The following is a 16,380-nucleotide window of genomic DNA, read 5'->3' as shown; positions in this document are numbered from 1 at the left end:
GTAGTTTCCATACAGGACCCTGTTTAGTGTAAGCAGAATACCAAAAATGCAGTAAAATGGCCCTATTCTGCAATTTCACAAATCAGAAAAAGGTTTCACGAATCACAAACAAGGTTTTAATGAATCAACAGCCTCTTTAGAATAATTCCATCCAGATTTAAGCAGTCTAAGTAATGTAGTTTCCATACAGGACCCTTTTTTGGGCGATCAAAATGCAAAAAATTAAGTGAAATTGCCCTTTATGCTGAATTGGATGCCAACTTCAGCGTCGTTTGTCGGACAAGACATTCTAATTTTTTGTCCGAGTCCGGCCCGGCCCGTCGGGCTTCGGTCGGGTTGCCATACTCTAATGTAGATGGGACAATGAATCCTCAAACCATCTGTGGATGGCACACGCGTGCACACAATTTGTGAGAAAAAACTGTTTGGAAAAAAAAAAAAAAAAAAAAGTTAAAAATCGTCTAATCAACCAAAGATTTCGCGACCCCCCTGCAGTACCTCCGCGGACCCCCTGTTGAAGACCTCTGGTTTAGGTTTAGGGGCTACCGGTTAGATGAGAGGCTGACAAACTCCTATCTATCCGGCCGCTTCAGCTAAGGTGACAATTAATTCGTTATCACTAGAAAACAATCTTTGTTATATAAAGATAACGAGATAATAAGTCGTGATTCACGAGATAACAGTGCATAAAAAAATAATGATCCACTGCCCTTCTCGGCTTCCGTAATACGTAATAATATACGGTAACAGCTGATTTCCTTTTGGGATTAATAAAGCATAATTCGGTTCCGCTGAAGGTCAGTCTAGTCTTATCCAAGTGTGAGTTTGCAGTATTATGTTTTAGTTTGATTTGAGTTAAAGAAGGAGTTGTTAACATTTGTGAGCAGTAGCCTACGACGTGCTATATAAATATTTGTGGAAAACTAGCACGAAATTAAATGACCTATTTGAAACTATGTTGGCAGTTGAAAGAAAAGAGACAAAACCTTAATATCGATTTAAAAAAAAAAAAAAGATAGTCAAAGCGTCACACTTTACTCTGCTTCACGGTTATAAACAAACAACTGCTGACAAACACAGGTTTAAAAGTCATATCTAGACATCCCATTCCAGTTTGGAGCAGAGGTGACGTGAGGAAGGAAGAGAGAGGCTGGTTTACTTCAGTACTGCCAAAGAGTGCAAACGGAGCAAGATAGTTCATGTCCTCATTCCGTCTTACTTACTTACAAAACTGAGGTCCATCTTTCCATATAAACAATCTTCGACGGAGTCCAATCAACCGCCGCTATGGGAACCCCCTGATGATGCGGTAGGTGTGTCTGTATTATTTAACCATTACTTTCAGGAAGTTGAATGAACTCTTTTTTTCCTTATTTGTCGTGAGTCGACTTGTTGTCAAGTGTACTACCAGTGTGCACAGGCCGGGTAGAGCCGCGTTGAGCCGCGTTACTGGTAAACTTTAGTTGTTGGCCGCCATGGGGGACTCTTTGGACAGGTCGACCAAAATCAACTTGTTGAAGGAGACTGTTGTGAAGAAGCTCTGTGAGGTGCTGGATAAATCGAGCAATAAAGGATGGCGAAAACTTGGAGAGATTGTCGGCAGTGACAGGCGGTTCAAAGTCAGGTAGGTTAGAAAAGACTATTATTGTTCCTCTTCTTCTTCTTATGAACAACTTTAATGTACAGATTACCAGCGTGAGATTGTTCATGGGGAGCCTTTGTAAAATGCCCAATAATTATGTTTGCTGTGTGTATGCAGTAACCAGCTCATCAGCCAAAAACTTATGTTGGGTTTAGCTGCAGTGTTCAGTTTTTTTTTTCTGAAGCTTTTGAAGTCACAAAAGAAGGTGTGTGGAGCTATTGTACCATTTGTTAAGCCCCATTTGTTAAGATTTTCACCTGAGATTCCAAAATCATATCATCATGACTCCACCTCCCAGAAACAACACCTCTTCTTCTCATTTATTTTCCTTTCAAAGGCATTAGGGTCCGATACTGTGTACTTGTTTCCTGCACCTCAGTGATATTGGTAAAGTTTATTTTGATTCTAACTTGCCACCAATCTTCTGTATCATCCTTCAGCTCGGATGATATGGAGATGTGCTCTCTGAGGGTGTTGGAGGTGGAAGGCAGCCCGAGCTTCATGCTGCTGAGGCTGATGGGAGAGCGAGGCTGCAGCACCGGTCACCTGATTGACTACCTACAAACTCTGGGCAATTCGGAGGCCCTGCAGTGCCTGAAACCACCAGGTACAATAAAACAGCCTGTTGTGTTGGTGTTGTTTAAGCATTTGCAGTTGATTAGCATGTCACTTTAAAGTCAATGCAACCATGTTACTGGAAGCAACGTTTTTATGGAAAAGGAAACACAATTCTATATATGAGATGGTGGGATTCACTTAGGAGAAGAGCTGGTGCCTTGGTCGTAAATTAACACCGTTTTGATAAGCACTTTCAACTCTTGCGGTAAACAAAATGATAATACGTTGTGTGTAAAGTGTAAGAGAAGGAAAAGTGAATTCACAGTGGGCTTTTTCTCCACAAATTCACAGCCCTGCAGATCCTCATCCAGCCCCAGTCTGTCGCTCTGATTTGTGGCCACAATCTGCGCCTCAGCTGCCACGCCGTGGGGAAATCTCCAGTCCAGTACCAGTGGTTCAAATCAAGGGAAGAGGCGAGTTACAACATGCAGTGACTTTAAACCGTAACATTTTACGCAAAGAAAAAAAAATCTGAGGTTTTCTCCCTATCTGGGTCTAAAACATTTATAGGCACAACAATATTTATAATCTGAGACTGCCGAGACCAGAATCCGCTAACTGGCTGAATGGGTCGGACACTGTCAGTTGAAAAAAAGAAATACTGAAGTTCTGCCATGGATGTTTACCCCCTGTTATTACATTGTAACCATTATGATCTGATATCAGTATGGTTCCCATTGTAAAGCTGTTTCTGCCTGTCAGTATTTTATTAAGGGAGAGTAGAGCCCAAGTTGATCTTTTCTTTTTGTTTTTGCCGTTTGTGTTTTCCCCTCACCTTTATATTTTGACACTTTGTAAAATATCTTACCAGCAAAAACAGTGTAATTTCCTTGTGATGTGTGCTCTAGAACAGTGTTGCTTGGCATTGAAGTTGAAGGAAGTGCACAGTGAGTCACAGTTCTAAAGTTAAATAACACACAGGTTTGGACTTGAAATCTCCTACATCGGCACTTCCCTCAAACCCAAAACATTGCCTTTTTATGGTCTCGTTGCATTATGGTACTTGAGTTCAGTTTACTGAAATTGCAACTAGATGGATCTTAGGTCGAGATTAAAATGCATGATAAACTGAGAAGTCTCATGGCGGGTGTACATTCCCAATGACGCTGATATGACACATGGACACACAGCCTTGGACCATATCACCTTTTATAGAGCTACCGCAGAGAGTTGAGGAGAGTGAATATAAAGTGAGGATTAAGTGATGACCATCTGTCTTCAGAGGTTGGACGCTGTGTTTCTTCTGGGCTAGAATGATGTTATACTACACCGCCCAGTAATAAACACGATTCACATGTTCATAACCGTAGGTGCCAAACAGCTCCTCTCCAGACCTGGTGATTAGTCCCGTCCATATGAAGGACACCGGCTTTTACATCTGCAGGGTCAACAGTGGGGACGCCTGTGAATTCAGCCAGTGGGCTCAGGTGGATGTCCTGAATGTCGGCATGTCTCATGGTAAGATTGTCCCCTGAAGAGCACGTAATGGTTGCTAGACATACCATCTTTATTTCTTTTGGACTATGACCTGTTACTCAATGAATTTCCCTCCTTTTTTCCACACCACCAGGGCAGAGTTATCATTCCTTAGATGGCCGGCTGAAGTTGGTGATACAGCCCCAGTCTCAGCGGCTACATGTTGGTGAGATCCTGCAGCTGGAGTGCGGAGCCATGGGGCGGCCCATCCCTCGATATCAGTGGCACAGAAACGGAGTCCCAATCCCAAACTTCACAAAAAGAAAACTCACGGTGATATTTTACTCTTTGAACTTCTCTTTGAACTGTTTTTCTATTTAATTACACATTACAAATCATGATCTGAAAGCTATATATATATATATATATATATGGTGTCGTCACCGGGGTTAAACAAAGAGTATGTGCGTTTCAGATTCCTCATGTGATGCAGGATCGTCATGGCAGGTATCGCTGTGAGATCAGCAGCAGCACTGAGAGAATGTGGACCAATGAAGTTGACGTTCTGATAGGTAGGTTTCACCTGAGGGAGGTTTTTGGTACTGAAAATGCAGCTTCTTTCTCATGTCTGAGCAGCTGTTTGCTTTTGTTCTCGACTAAAAGCACCAAGGATATCTGTCAAGGTTACAGGAGCAATGGAATGCTCTGAAGGTAGAGTTGCGAGCGCTGGTGGATGGTTTACTAAACAGACTAACAGTCAGCATGCATTAGAGGCATGTAAATGTTAATCATAACCTTGTTCCAAACTCTGATGTGTAACTGTTCCTGCATGTGGGTCGTGGTCTGGGTAACCATACCAAAGCTCTCACAGTTTTATTTTAGTATTCACTTGCACGAATTCTGATTTTGGGTAACGTCATGGCTTCTAATCAACACAAGACTATGGTAGTGTTTTCAATCTGTGTTATTGTCAACAAATCCCATGAAATGACTGACAGCAACACTGAACTGCTCTTACAGGCCGAATCCAGACAATCTTGTTGTATTGTCTGTATTTATAGTCTTTCTTTGCCATATGAGAAAATTATTCAAGAAATTGAGATGGTTTGTTCCTTTATGACAGTAGCTGTAGTTAATTTGAGGTACGTGTCCTGCCACATATACAAAAGCATCAAATGTGTCATAAAGAAAACATTGTGGTTCGTTTGATCCTCACTTTATTCTTATTAATGTGGCTGCTGTTAAGTTTGCTGGAAATAAGACACACGAAATGTCTTAAAAGTCTTTTAACCTAAAGCATCTTCTTTTTTTCTAAATGGACGCTTCTCAGCTGTTTTTATCATTCCACCTAATCATCCACGCACAGGTTTGTTAACATCTGAAGTGACAAACTTCCTACTAAACAGCTGTATTATTAGTGGATTGCCCCAAAGAATATTATGAGCATGGTTGGTGCTCATTTTAAATTGATGTTCTGTTGTATTTAATCAAACATAATTGCACAGGCAAGGTTGCACCAGTCACCCCAGTATTCAATATACAGCTTGCACACTGTTCTGTGGGACTCAGCGTTCAAAGGGAAATTATTCCAGGTTGAAATTTAATTTATATTTCACTTTGCAGCTGAAAATAGTTCCTACGAAATGTTGTTTTCCTAATTTACTGAGCCTTTCTGATATTAAATCTAATGCAGGTGTTTGAAAAATTATAAACCTAACTAGCATTTTTTTGGAGCATGCAAAGAGCCTGTTTGCTAAAACATTGCTGGCCTGTTCATGGGGACTTGTTGGCAATATGACACTCATCTTAAAGATTTCATTCTAATGAGTTGACTCAGTTGCATGAAAACTTCCACAAGATTCACTTTCCCTTTGATTGATAATTTCCCTCTTTTATCCGAATACTGTATGTAAAGACATTAAAGCTTATATCATGATCATATGTTTGTGTTTCATTTCCTAGATGACATTTATGCAATTGGAGGAGGTAAGAGAAATCAAACTCAAAAAGCATTTATATAGAGTTCAGACTTCAAATATTCACTGTTTGTTGTTCTTTGTTGTGTTTACTGCAGTTTTAGGTTCCAACGAATTTGCCCTAAATAGTATTCCAGAGCAGTTGTATGGTGAGTGTCTCTGAAAGCATGCAAATCTAATCAGATTTCCTTATTGTAGAGCTTTTTATGGCTTGCGCACTATTTATCTATATATAATATGTTTTATATATATATATATATATATGTATGTATATGTGTATATATATATATATATGTATATATATATACCTTCTTGTATCAGAAGCCACACAGGTAGTTGAAATGACATTTTAAAGCAAGATGCAAACAGTGCATAAGACAAAAAGGAAATAAAAAAACCGCACCTTGTGTCAACAGAAAAAGGAAACTGCAAGGCTCACAAAGGGCTGATGTATTGAACGATATCAAACAGTTACAAGTGCCTCAGTTTGGATTTTCTCACAGTATGATCTGCTTCCTCCCTCCCTGTATGTCTTTGTTATCATGATTTGCATCAAATTTTTGTCTTTATTCACTTTTTTTTTTACCCGCTGTTACATCTACAAGGCCCTGGAAAACGTAATTGCATTCGATGGAAATTGTAGCCTGCTCAGCCCGCTCTTTTGACAGCTCCCACTACTATCTGGGCTGGTTCTTATGTGCCAACGTCAGTGGTAGTCCAGGATCTCAAGGTAGTCCAGGATATCTCACATCATGGGGTTCCAGATTTTGGCATCAAAATGCTACACCTACAGTCAGTAGCCCCTTGCTAGCCATTAAAAAGAATGTAACTTTAAGGGGTTTCTTCTTTAGCGTCACTTTTTCGTCTTTCTCTGAAATGGTCATGGCAAAGCGCAGATTTGAATCATATCAAATTGTTGTTGTAGAGTTTGAAACAGCAGTACATGCAAGAAACCACTCAGTCATGCTCCTTTTAATCTTGCGTGGGAGAGTAGTTAAAAATTTCAGCAACCTGACATCAGCAACTGGTAGACGATTAGCAGAACAAACACCAAAAAGGTTAGTGCTGCTCAAAGTGGCTAATACTAACTTGTAAAACCCAGGATGTGTTCGCTTTTCCTCAGATATCATCTTTATGAGTTTGCCCTAATAAATGTGTTGTTGTCAGGTAAATAAATTATTTACCAGCAGTGACTCTTTGAGTCTGATCAGGCTGTTGTGGTTGACCAAAAAGCAAATGTGGCTTTTTGGGAAGCCAAGCTACGTCCCCAGCTTCTGATTTTTGCAGCTAATTTAAAATTTGCAGTGGCAGCTTGCGCTCCATTTGCTGTCTCATAGGAACTTTAAAAACAAGCAAAGAATTCAACTGATATTTCTGTCAGCTAAAGCAACAACTAACTGTTTTTTTTTGTTTGTTTGTTTTTCTTGACGAAACCTCAGAGAACTTCATAAAGCAGGCAGTGTAACAAGACTGACATGATTAACCAGACAAACACATTTCCACAGATGTGGAAAGCTTGTTAATCATGTCTGTTTTAATGTCTCTGTAAAGCACTTTGAATCGCCTTGTATTGTAGTTGAATTGTGCTAAACAAATAAACTTGCCTTGCCTTACATAGCAAGTTAATCATGTCTACATAACAAAAACACAACATCATGTCTACATAAGAAATTAAGACGTAATACTCATCATTGTACTAAAGCAACAGTGTTGTCATCACCACCTGTGTAACAGGTATTTTTCCTTCTCTCGTGTTCGACCACAGCGACTGACAAAGTGGCCCTGCTGATTGGCAATCTGTCGTATCAGAACCACCCTCAGCTTAAAGCTCCCATGGTGGACGTGTACGACCTCACCAACCTCCTGCGGCAGCTCAACTTCAAAGTGGTTTCGCTGTTGGACCTCACAGAGTCGGAGATGAGAAACGCTGTTGACGAGTTCCTGCTGCTGCTTCACAAGGGAGTCTACGGTGTGTTTGGATTTTTGCTTACGTGGATGGTTCAGGATGTTGTGACACATCTGAAAATAATGCATGGAATGGATTTAACCTGAAACACCGACTGGTCCCTTGAGACACGAGATTTTCTGTGTTTTATTTAAGGTAGTTTATAATGTACCAAAATGAGAGATGAAATTAGAAAACAATGTATTATTCAGAGCATTTAAAGGTTAAAATGTGAACCTAATTATTTTGACCCCTCGGTGAGCCGTTTGTGGCCAAAATGAGATCTTCTGTATCCAGGTTACATGACTAAAAAGCACGACTCTCTCTTCAGGCCTGCTGTACTACGCTGGTCATGGATATGAGAACTATGGAAACAGTTTCATGGTGCCAGTCGATGCGCCAAACCCGTACCGGTCAGCCAACTGTTTGTGTGTGCAGAGCATCCTAAAACTGATGCAGGAGAAGGAGACGGGCCTCAACGTTTTTCTACTGGACATGTGCAGGAAGAGGTGAGTCCTTCCAGCTCATTACACGTCATTTAAATTAAGGTAGTACTTTCATACACAACTGTTTGATTTCTAAGTAAAGAGACTGTACCAACTTTAAAAGCTAACTGGAGAAAGAAGGGCAAGTTTCATATCCACACAATTGCTGAAATATGACCAAATATTCATATCGATACGTCTTTAGAACTTTCATGGAACATTTTTGTTGAAAATAGTTATACAACCAGCTGTTTTAGGGTTGCAGTTTTGTCACCTGGTAGAAGTTAACCTTATATTGATTGTAGTGTTTTTACATTGTGGGAGGTTTTTGAATTGAAGGTATAGGATAGATGACAGCAGGCAGATAACGGTTCAATCATAAAGTCTTTGTTGAAAAACAAAAAGGCATTTATAGTAAAGAAGTTTAAGAGTTTAGAGACATCGTATGATCAACAAGGTTTTGAGGCTAGAAATGGAAGTTCCCCCAGAGTCTAGACACTGGTGGTGAAAGTGCTGAAATAGTTTTAGAGTAAGTGAGAAAAGTAACTAACTAGATAAGAGCAGTGACATTGAAATTGAGGGTGAATTTATTTTTTTCATTTATTTTGGGAGGGCAGAGGTGACGACTTAAAGGGTCACTATTGTCTTTAGAGGAGAGGCTTTTTAAGAGTGCGAGGCTTTTGGCCCCAGGGGACGCCAAACAGTTTACAGGTGAGTTTCAGTGAACGGAGATGAGGAAGTTTGACAATGGTTATCAAAAGAATAACATAAAACTCTTGTGATGAGGATTAGAAACTCAGCTAGAGTAGTCTGGGAGGAAATGGAGTTCCTTATCTCAAAGTGTGAAACTAATTCCAACAGAATAACAGAATTCTTTTCTTTCCAGCACAAAGAGCGGATAAGCTCATTCAAAGTTTATTTTCTTATCAATTGATTTATTTTCCAGGAATATTCATGATGACAGCGCTCCCAACATTGTTCTGAGAGTTACAGCCAACATTGTTTTCGGCTATGCGACGTAAGTCTGAAATTGGTGTTAATCATGATTAAAAGTCATTTTCTGCACTGTAGGTTTTGGTATAAACTGCTGTATGCTTTGTGGGGCTGTTCAGGTGCCAGGATGCAGAGGCCTTTGAGCTCAGCTCGACTGGTTTCACAAATGGTGTGTTTGTCAAGTTTTTAAAGAAGCGACTGCTGGATGATGAGAAGATCACTGTGGTGCTGGATAGAGTCGCTGAGGGTGAGAGACGGAAAGTAGAAGTATTCTCAAACCAGGCGACTCTTTTTCATAAGAAAGAGTTTGTGACTGGTGATTCAGCCCACTGATCTCCTGAGACTGTACTGCTATATTAGTTAATTGATGAACAGTTGTTGTGTTTTCCTCAGGAGGTATTTCAATTGATTTTTTAACGGAGAGCTAAAACCTTATTAAATGCAGCTTCATTTACATTATTAATGTGAAAGCTGTATCTGTATCCTTAGGGGGTTAATGGAGTTTCCTTAACAGGGAAAGGAAATTACTTAAGGATCTATTTATTGAATATTTCAGTAAAACGGTGTTAACAACATGAACAGGAAACATCTCTAACTTGAACTCGGGGTGGGTACGTTAATTCAAAATGAAATGCCCCTCACAGCAAAGTCAGTGTTCTGCTCCTGTAAGTTAGTTTGTGAGAGCCTGAAATGTGATTTATGATATACATTTTTTGTCGCCAGACATGGGTCAGTTTGATGCTACGAAGGGTAAACAGGCTCTGGAGATCCGCAGCAGTTTGTCAGAGAGGCGAGCGCTGACTGATCCTATCCTACCAGGGGACAGCGCCGATCTCGCTCACGCACACAGCCGCCAATGGGCAAAAGCTCACGGTAAGTCTGAAACTATAATCCAAAGTATTTTGTAATCATCTGTTATCTGTGCTCTGGAAAGTCCCCATCTGCTCACTGCGACTCCTCACGGCTCACTCATTTAGACTCTTGTTAATGTTGACAAAGCACACAGTGCGAGTGAATACATACACACACGCAGACACAAACAGGAGTTTCCTAAAAACAACTGCTCTGTTGTTTGAAGCCAACTCTTGATAAAATCATTACCACCAATTTGCCATTTGAAAGAATCACACCCAAACTGCTCAGTGTTTGGTTTGTGATTACAGTAAATAAAGAGGAGCTGCTCAAGACTGTATACCTTAGCCAAGGCTGAACAAAATGCTCCATCCAGATCTGCACTGACATCAGAAGCAAAAGCAAACAAAAGTCAAGCAAGCAAAACCATACCAACTGCGTAACCTGTCACTGAGATTAATTCCTCTATCTAAGATTATTTTTTCTGATTTAGAATAATATTTCTACCTTGTAGTGACAAATGGTTTCAGCAAACAGACAAAGTAGATCCATCTGATGGCGCTAAAAAAAAAAAAAAAAGATATGAGTGGAAATATTTTTCCTTTAACATTTAGAATAAAAAAAAGTAGAAGAGAGCCTGAAAGCCAGTTGCCGTTTGTAAAATAAATCAAATGTTTAGGTTCTGAATGGTTTGTTTCTGCTTGTTATTCCAGAGCTTCCCGAGAGTATGTGCCTCAACTTTGACTGCGGGGCTCAGATCAAGTTGGGCTTCGCCGCAGAGTTCTCCAACGTGCTCCTCATCTACACTCATATCATTAAGAAGCCTGAGGACATGTCTTTCTGCCAAGCTCATGTCACCGACTTCTCACAGGTCACTTCATCCACATGTGAACTCATAATAAAATATCTGGGAACTCTTCTTTTTTTTTTCTAACCCCTTAGAGGGGAAAATCACAACTAACATGTTCTGTAAAATAATTATTATTGTAATTATGTTGAGTTGCTTTGTGAAAACTTCCTTGTCTCCCTGCAGGACCTTGATGTGGACCCCAAAGAGATGAACAGAGAGACTCCAGAGGAGACGGGCATCTACCTCCTGACCAGCAGCCTGCCGCAGCACTGCCTTTTCACCAGACTCAGCTCGCTGCAGAAGCTCAAGGTAAAAATGGGAAGACACAAATACTCTGTACAGCCTCATTTATAAATATTTCAGGTATTAATTTATGCCAAATGACCTGGTGTGACCTGGTATTTTTTTTTTAGCAGATATTATATTTTTATTCTGTCATGGGGGCTTGTCATATTTTATTAAATATAAAGACAGAGTCTGCAGCCGTGCTGCTGCTCTCCGAGGCTGTTCTGATGTGCAGCAGAGCTTGCTCAGCAGCTGAAGGCTGAAATCTGCCATCATCTAACTTGATGGGCAATTACAATAATGCACTTAGTCCAGCATGCTATCATTTGCAGAGCTTCTGCTCTTCCTCAGCTCCGTCGTAGATGCTTAAGTATTACTATAATAATCCATTATTATCCATACGGATTTCCAAGATTAAAGTCTTTAATTTACGAGACCATAACTAATAATATTTGACATTAAATGGGGTTAACTTACAAAAAGTATCAGAGCTTTGAAATGAAGAACATATTCATAAAAATAATTATTGTTCTCTTACCTGCCAGCAGACATTTTCGCTCTGCTGCCATGAGTTGAAGCTTCAGGTGCTTGTTTACATACAAAGTCGCACAGGTTCACAGAAGTGTTGTCGATTGAACTTTAAATATGGGCTGATGTAAGCCCCAAAGGCACAACTTTCTAACCGAAACATTGCTCGGTGTCGAGGTTTGTTGTGCAAAACGGCATGTGCTGCAGCAACCCTCAGACAACTGTTATTCTTGATACAGTTTTTTATTTAACAATGTACTCTTAAATCAATTAATAGAGATAAACAAAATCAAAAGAAGAACAAATTATGAAACATACATGTGTCTCCCCTGGAAATTACATATGCAAAACAGGTTGTCTGCGACAGTTGCTGACACCTTATGAAAAAGATATTTCAGTGCATAAAGCCGGCAGGATTAGCCAAAATCACAGCTGTCACTTTGCAAATTTTACGATTCATTCAAGAAGTTTAACCAAATGAAAATGTTTATTTTTGGGCAGCGCTGTAGAAAAGTCTCAGAATCACCAGAGTCTGTTGTTTTCATCCGTTGCTGACCATGAGACTGAACACAGAAATCTACAGTTTGATTACTGGAGTTACATTGGTAGCATGGCAAAAAAGAACAAAGTTAAGGGGCAATAATCTATCCTCTTATTTACCCTCAACTGATCACATGTCCAACCTACAAAATATCTGGTTTAGATGTGCTTTATAAAAAGAAACTAATAAAAGCTAGACAGTGATCTCTCTCTGTCTTTATTAAAATCCCCATTTCGCAACAGGAGGAGCTGGTCTTCACCGTGTGTCTTCAGGGCGCTTTCGCAGCCATGGACGACGGTCATCCCATCCATTGGACCAAAAGCATTAACATTGGAAAGCCCCTGATTTCTCGACTGGACCTCCACCGGGTGATGCGTCGAAATAGCTGCATGCAGACCTGCCCGATGCCCCACAGCCCATCCCAAAGCCCCTGTCACAGCCCAGGTCCTGAACACCACCTCCACCTCTATCACGGGTCGCACCAGGCGCAGGACTTCAGCCGCCTCTCGCCACAGCACCTCTGCCTGGACATCTGTGAGCATCCTCAGGGTGCAGTGGGAGGTTGCGTGGTTTCCCACTATGACCTCAGCCAGTATGGCTGCGAGCCAGCGTACGTCTCTTGTGGGCTTTCAGGCTCCCCAGGCAGGCTCAGCATCCCCATAGAGGCCAGTGACGACATCAACGAACTGCAGACGGTGTTCATCAACAGCCTGCATCTTCAGCCTCAGTGAAACCAAAGAGGCTTTAATTATGTACGTCAATACTGCTGCTCTTTCAGTTAAATGCTGCAAAAAGATTTTTTTTTTTTTTTTTGGATTTTCTATCCGTTATATTGCCTCAACGAGCTGTAAGCTGACTTCGTACTTTTTACATTTTATAAATGCATTTTTTTAATATAATGAAAGTTTCCAGATGATTGCTGCAGTTGTTGTTTTTAGAGCTGTTGATACAAAGTTTTTTTTTTCTTCCAATCTATAAGCCAGGTGTGTGCAAACAATTGAAGCATTAAAAGAGCAGTGTTTGTGATTTAGGGACATCTAGTGGGCAAATTACAGATTGCAACCAGCTTGACACGCTTCACCCTTGCAGGAGAAACTTCAGTTGCTGCACAAATGTCAACGACCTTCTCTAGAGCTAGTGTACGTTTTTGAAAGAGTTCAGTGCAACATGAAGGATTTAATGAAAGGTCGATGGTAGACTGGATCACCCTAAGGGACACTCCCCCCTGCTGTGAGGGGATGTCAGGCAGCTGATGCTGCTTTGGGCATTAAAAAAAATGTTTTTGCAGGTAAGTGGACTTGGCTAAGTTGCTTCGTTTTAGTTCTTTTTGACTGTTTAGCTCCTGACTGGAAGACCAAAATCACTCTTAAAAAATTAACTGTGAAATACTATTTTACACTCCTAGTTTTTTTGGGTACTGCTTTGCATTAGCTGGTCCATTACGGAGAGCTGAAGGTCCCTTTCCTTTTGCCTTAATGTTACTATTATAAAAGATGTATGCTTTTATTCCTTATTGTTTATCTTCATTGTCCTTCTCTGAATGTCAGCTACAGTCCTTTCTTTTAATCCATGCTTGTTCGCTTCTGGAGCGACACACCAAGATGTGTGTTTGGTTGTGTTTGTCAACTCTCTCTTTAGTCCACAGAGTAATACACGTCGCCTTTCTTCATTTTCCTCTGTTGGTGTGATCCCCTTCATTTTTTTCTTTTCAATGGCAAAACAGGTGCCATCAAGTCACAAATTTGTCTTGTAGAACCTGGCAAAGCATGATCTATTCATGCTACGCTTCTTTACATACCAATCACAAGCACATTGTCAGAAATGATCTCAAGACTACAGTAAGTTTGTGTAAATGTAAGAACATTTTTATAAATTAGGTGCCTTTAGGTTTTAGCCCAGTGATTCAGGTTTATATATAAATGATGTAATCTAAATCTAATCTAAAAAAACATACGATGATAAATCATGTTTTACCTAGGACACTCGAAGTGTAAACTCCCCTAAACTGTACTAGATTCTTAGTACAAGTACCTAGAAATATATTTGAATATCAGTGCATTTGAATGAATATTTTCTCTTAACACTAACTGAATTTCTACAAACCCTTGTCCCGTTGTGTATTAAATCACAACTCTTAGTTAACTGGCAGTAGAAAGTGTCTGTCTGAACTCCTTAGGTACTCATTCTATAACTTTTTCCACAAATTTGTAAGGCCAGCTTATTTCCTTATATAGCAGGTGGCTTGATTCGTCTGTGCCTGCCCCTCAGTCAACCATAAAACCTTCCTCATGTGTCATGCCTGCTGGGATTTCATCACTGTGCACTCTGTGACACATCACAGATGTCCGCTGCTCACTTTATTGACATCATTACTTGTGGTCCAAGTCTGAATGTGCAAATTAGAGGACAACACTCCAGACTTCTCTTTAAATCAGCACGTGTTATTTTTTTTTTTACTTTATTCAACCAGAGCAGATGCTTTCTCTAGATTTGGCAGGAAAAATCTATTTCCACTGATGGTGTGTTTATCTAATTAGATGTACAGTGAATACTGCAATGCTGACAACACCATGAAAATCTATTACAACTAATATTTATCAATCTTTTCATCTGTTGAATACAACTTTTAATGTTTGTGAGTAACAAAAAACATATTTTTTTTTGGGGGGGGGGGAGAATTTCCATAAAAGTACTCAAATGCTGAGCTTACCTAGCGATAATGAGTGCTTGGTTTCGGGGCGACTGACAAATGAAAGAGCTCATTTCATCTGTGAAGATGACTTGCGTTGAGCCTGGCCTCTCAGGCCTTCCAGGTTTAAGATTACATGCACCTCTGTCAGTGCCCCACATTCAAACCCCCCAATCTCTCTCCGACCGATTCTTTTCAAACAAAAGCCGATAGAAGAAAAGAAAACATTGCTCTTTAAAGACAGAAAAAAAGTTGAACTGGTCTGAAGTGGAGTGACCAAAAAAAGGAAAAATAAATAGCAGCCTGCAGGCTGCAGTCCTCATATAATCACTTGCCCAAGTAACCACTCAATAGCCCCTTTAATGTAGTTTTGTTCATGGAGGTTTTCCAGCAATAACATTTAAGGATGTCTAAGTTGAAGTAACCTGAAGCACAAAAGCATGCCGGAAAAATGCATTTCTGAATCACTGTCTGTTTAATTAAATGGAGTATGTCTATAAATGATTTGGATGTTCAAATGTTTTGACATCTTTAGCCTTTAGTTGGACACTTAAGAAGAGGGCAGTGAACTGAGCTGTTTGAGAGAAATAATCCCATGTTCTCAGAGTTGTAAATGTACATTAACAGGCAGTTTTGTTGTGATAGTCTTAGGAAACTACTGGATAATTATTTGCTTCGTATTTGTCTAAGCTTACGGGACCTTGAATCTTTGTGCCACTGTATCCAGCACAGTAACAGGTGAACCCTAATCCAACAGTTCAACCCCATTTTATTTATACTCTGTCTTTGTTCACTCAGTCGAGATTATTTTAAACAGCTGGCAACACTGAGGACAATGGAAATATTGTTTAAGAAAAAAGTAAAGAATTGAGAAATTTAAAACTACTAATGTGGAGCAAATGGATTATTATACAAGAAAAATGTGTGCTCCATGTCTGAATATACTCCGACACCATAACAAGAGAGCTGTTTGCGAGTTCATCTTAAACCTTGATGAACTAGATCTATGATGAACTATAACCGTAGTTCCCTAAAAGTAAAATGCAGATGCAAACGGAATGCAATTGTTTGGGAGTCCCATGAACATGTGTTTTATTTACAGCGGAGCATAGAAAACCTGTCATGCTTTGCAGTTATTTATTTATGAGAGACTTTGCCTCCTTGAGGTTCTCTTTTTAGTGCTCCTTTTATGCCAAGTCAAGAAAATGATCTATCGTTAATTAACCTAATTAGGTGCTGCATGTTTCTTTTTATGCCAACTTTTTCTCCAGTCTGTTCCCAACTTGTTTCAGACATGCTGCTCCCATCAAATGCAAGATGTGCTCTTATTTTTTTCTATGAATTTGTGAAATGTTTCACGTTCAACATTTAATATTTTCATTATTCTATTGTGAATGAAACAAGTGGTTTGTAAGGGTTAGGGATTTTTAAATGGTTGCATTGTTTTTATTCAGTCCTCCCACAATGTCTCAATTTTTATGGAACAGGGGCCGTACCTGGCATTAAACTTACTGTAAATATGGTATGATATGAATTTTTTAAAATCTAAAATGCATTTTT

General features: G+C 39.8%; 1 protein-coding gene across 2 annotated transcripts; it reads left to right on the top strand.

Moving 5' to 3' along the window:
- The first annotated feature begins 761 nt into the window (after nt 1-761).
- malt1 (MALT paracaspase 1) lies at nt 762-16,332 on the top strand. Of its 2 annotated transcripts, XM_075467479.1 has the most exons (17): nt 762-1,624; nt 2,083-2,249; nt 2,552-2,673; nt 3,571-3,718; nt 3,831-4,009; nt 4,152-4,248; nt 4,340-4,387; nt 5,639-5,662; nt 5,751-5,801; nt 7,418-7,621; nt 7,929-8,106; nt 9,029-9,100; nt 9,195-9,322; nt 9,799-9,948; nt 10,641-10,798; nt 10,961-11,086; nt 12,374-16,332. In XM_075467479.1, exons 1-17 carry the CDS (start codon nt 1,476-1,478, stop codon nt 12,860-12,862), a joined length of 2,490 nt encoding a protein of 829 aa, XP_075323594.1. In that variant the 5' UTR covers nt 762-1,475; the 3' UTR covers nt 12,863-16,332. The 2 variants fall into 2 exon arrangements, with proteins under 2 accessions (XP_075323594.1, XP_075323595.1); XM_075467480.1 differs by lacking the exon at nt 4,340-4,387.
- The last annotated feature ends 48 nt before the right edge of the window (nt 16,333-16,380 follow it).

The sequence above is a fragment of the Odontesthes bonariensis genome, chromosome 6 (genome assembly GCF_027942865.1).
Source record: "Odontesthes bonariensis isolate fOdoBon6 chromosome 6, fOdoBon6.hap1, whole genome shotgun sequence".
Taxonomy (NCBI): domain Eukaryota; kingdom Metazoa; phylum Chordata; class Actinopteri; order Atheriniformes; family Atherinopsidae; genus Odontesthes; species Odontesthes bonariensis.
The sequence above is the reverse complement of the archived record's forward strand: the minus strand, read 5'-3'. Positions and strand labels throughout refer to the sequence as shown.

Excerpts from the sequence above, each read along its gene's own strand:
- malt1 (XM_075467479.1), top strand. The coding sequence starts at position 1,476 with ATGGGGGACTCTTTGGACAGGTCGACCAAAATCAACTTGTTGAAGGAG. Across the intron at positions 3,719-3,830 it reads GAATGTCGGCATGTCTCATG|GGCAGAGTTATCATTCCTTA; the intron begins GTAAGATTGTCC and ends CCACACCACCAG. Across the intron at positions 4,388-5,638 it reads AGCAATGGAATGCTCTGAAG|ATGACATTTATGCAATTGGA; the intron begins GTAGAGTTGCGA and ends TTCATTTCCTAG.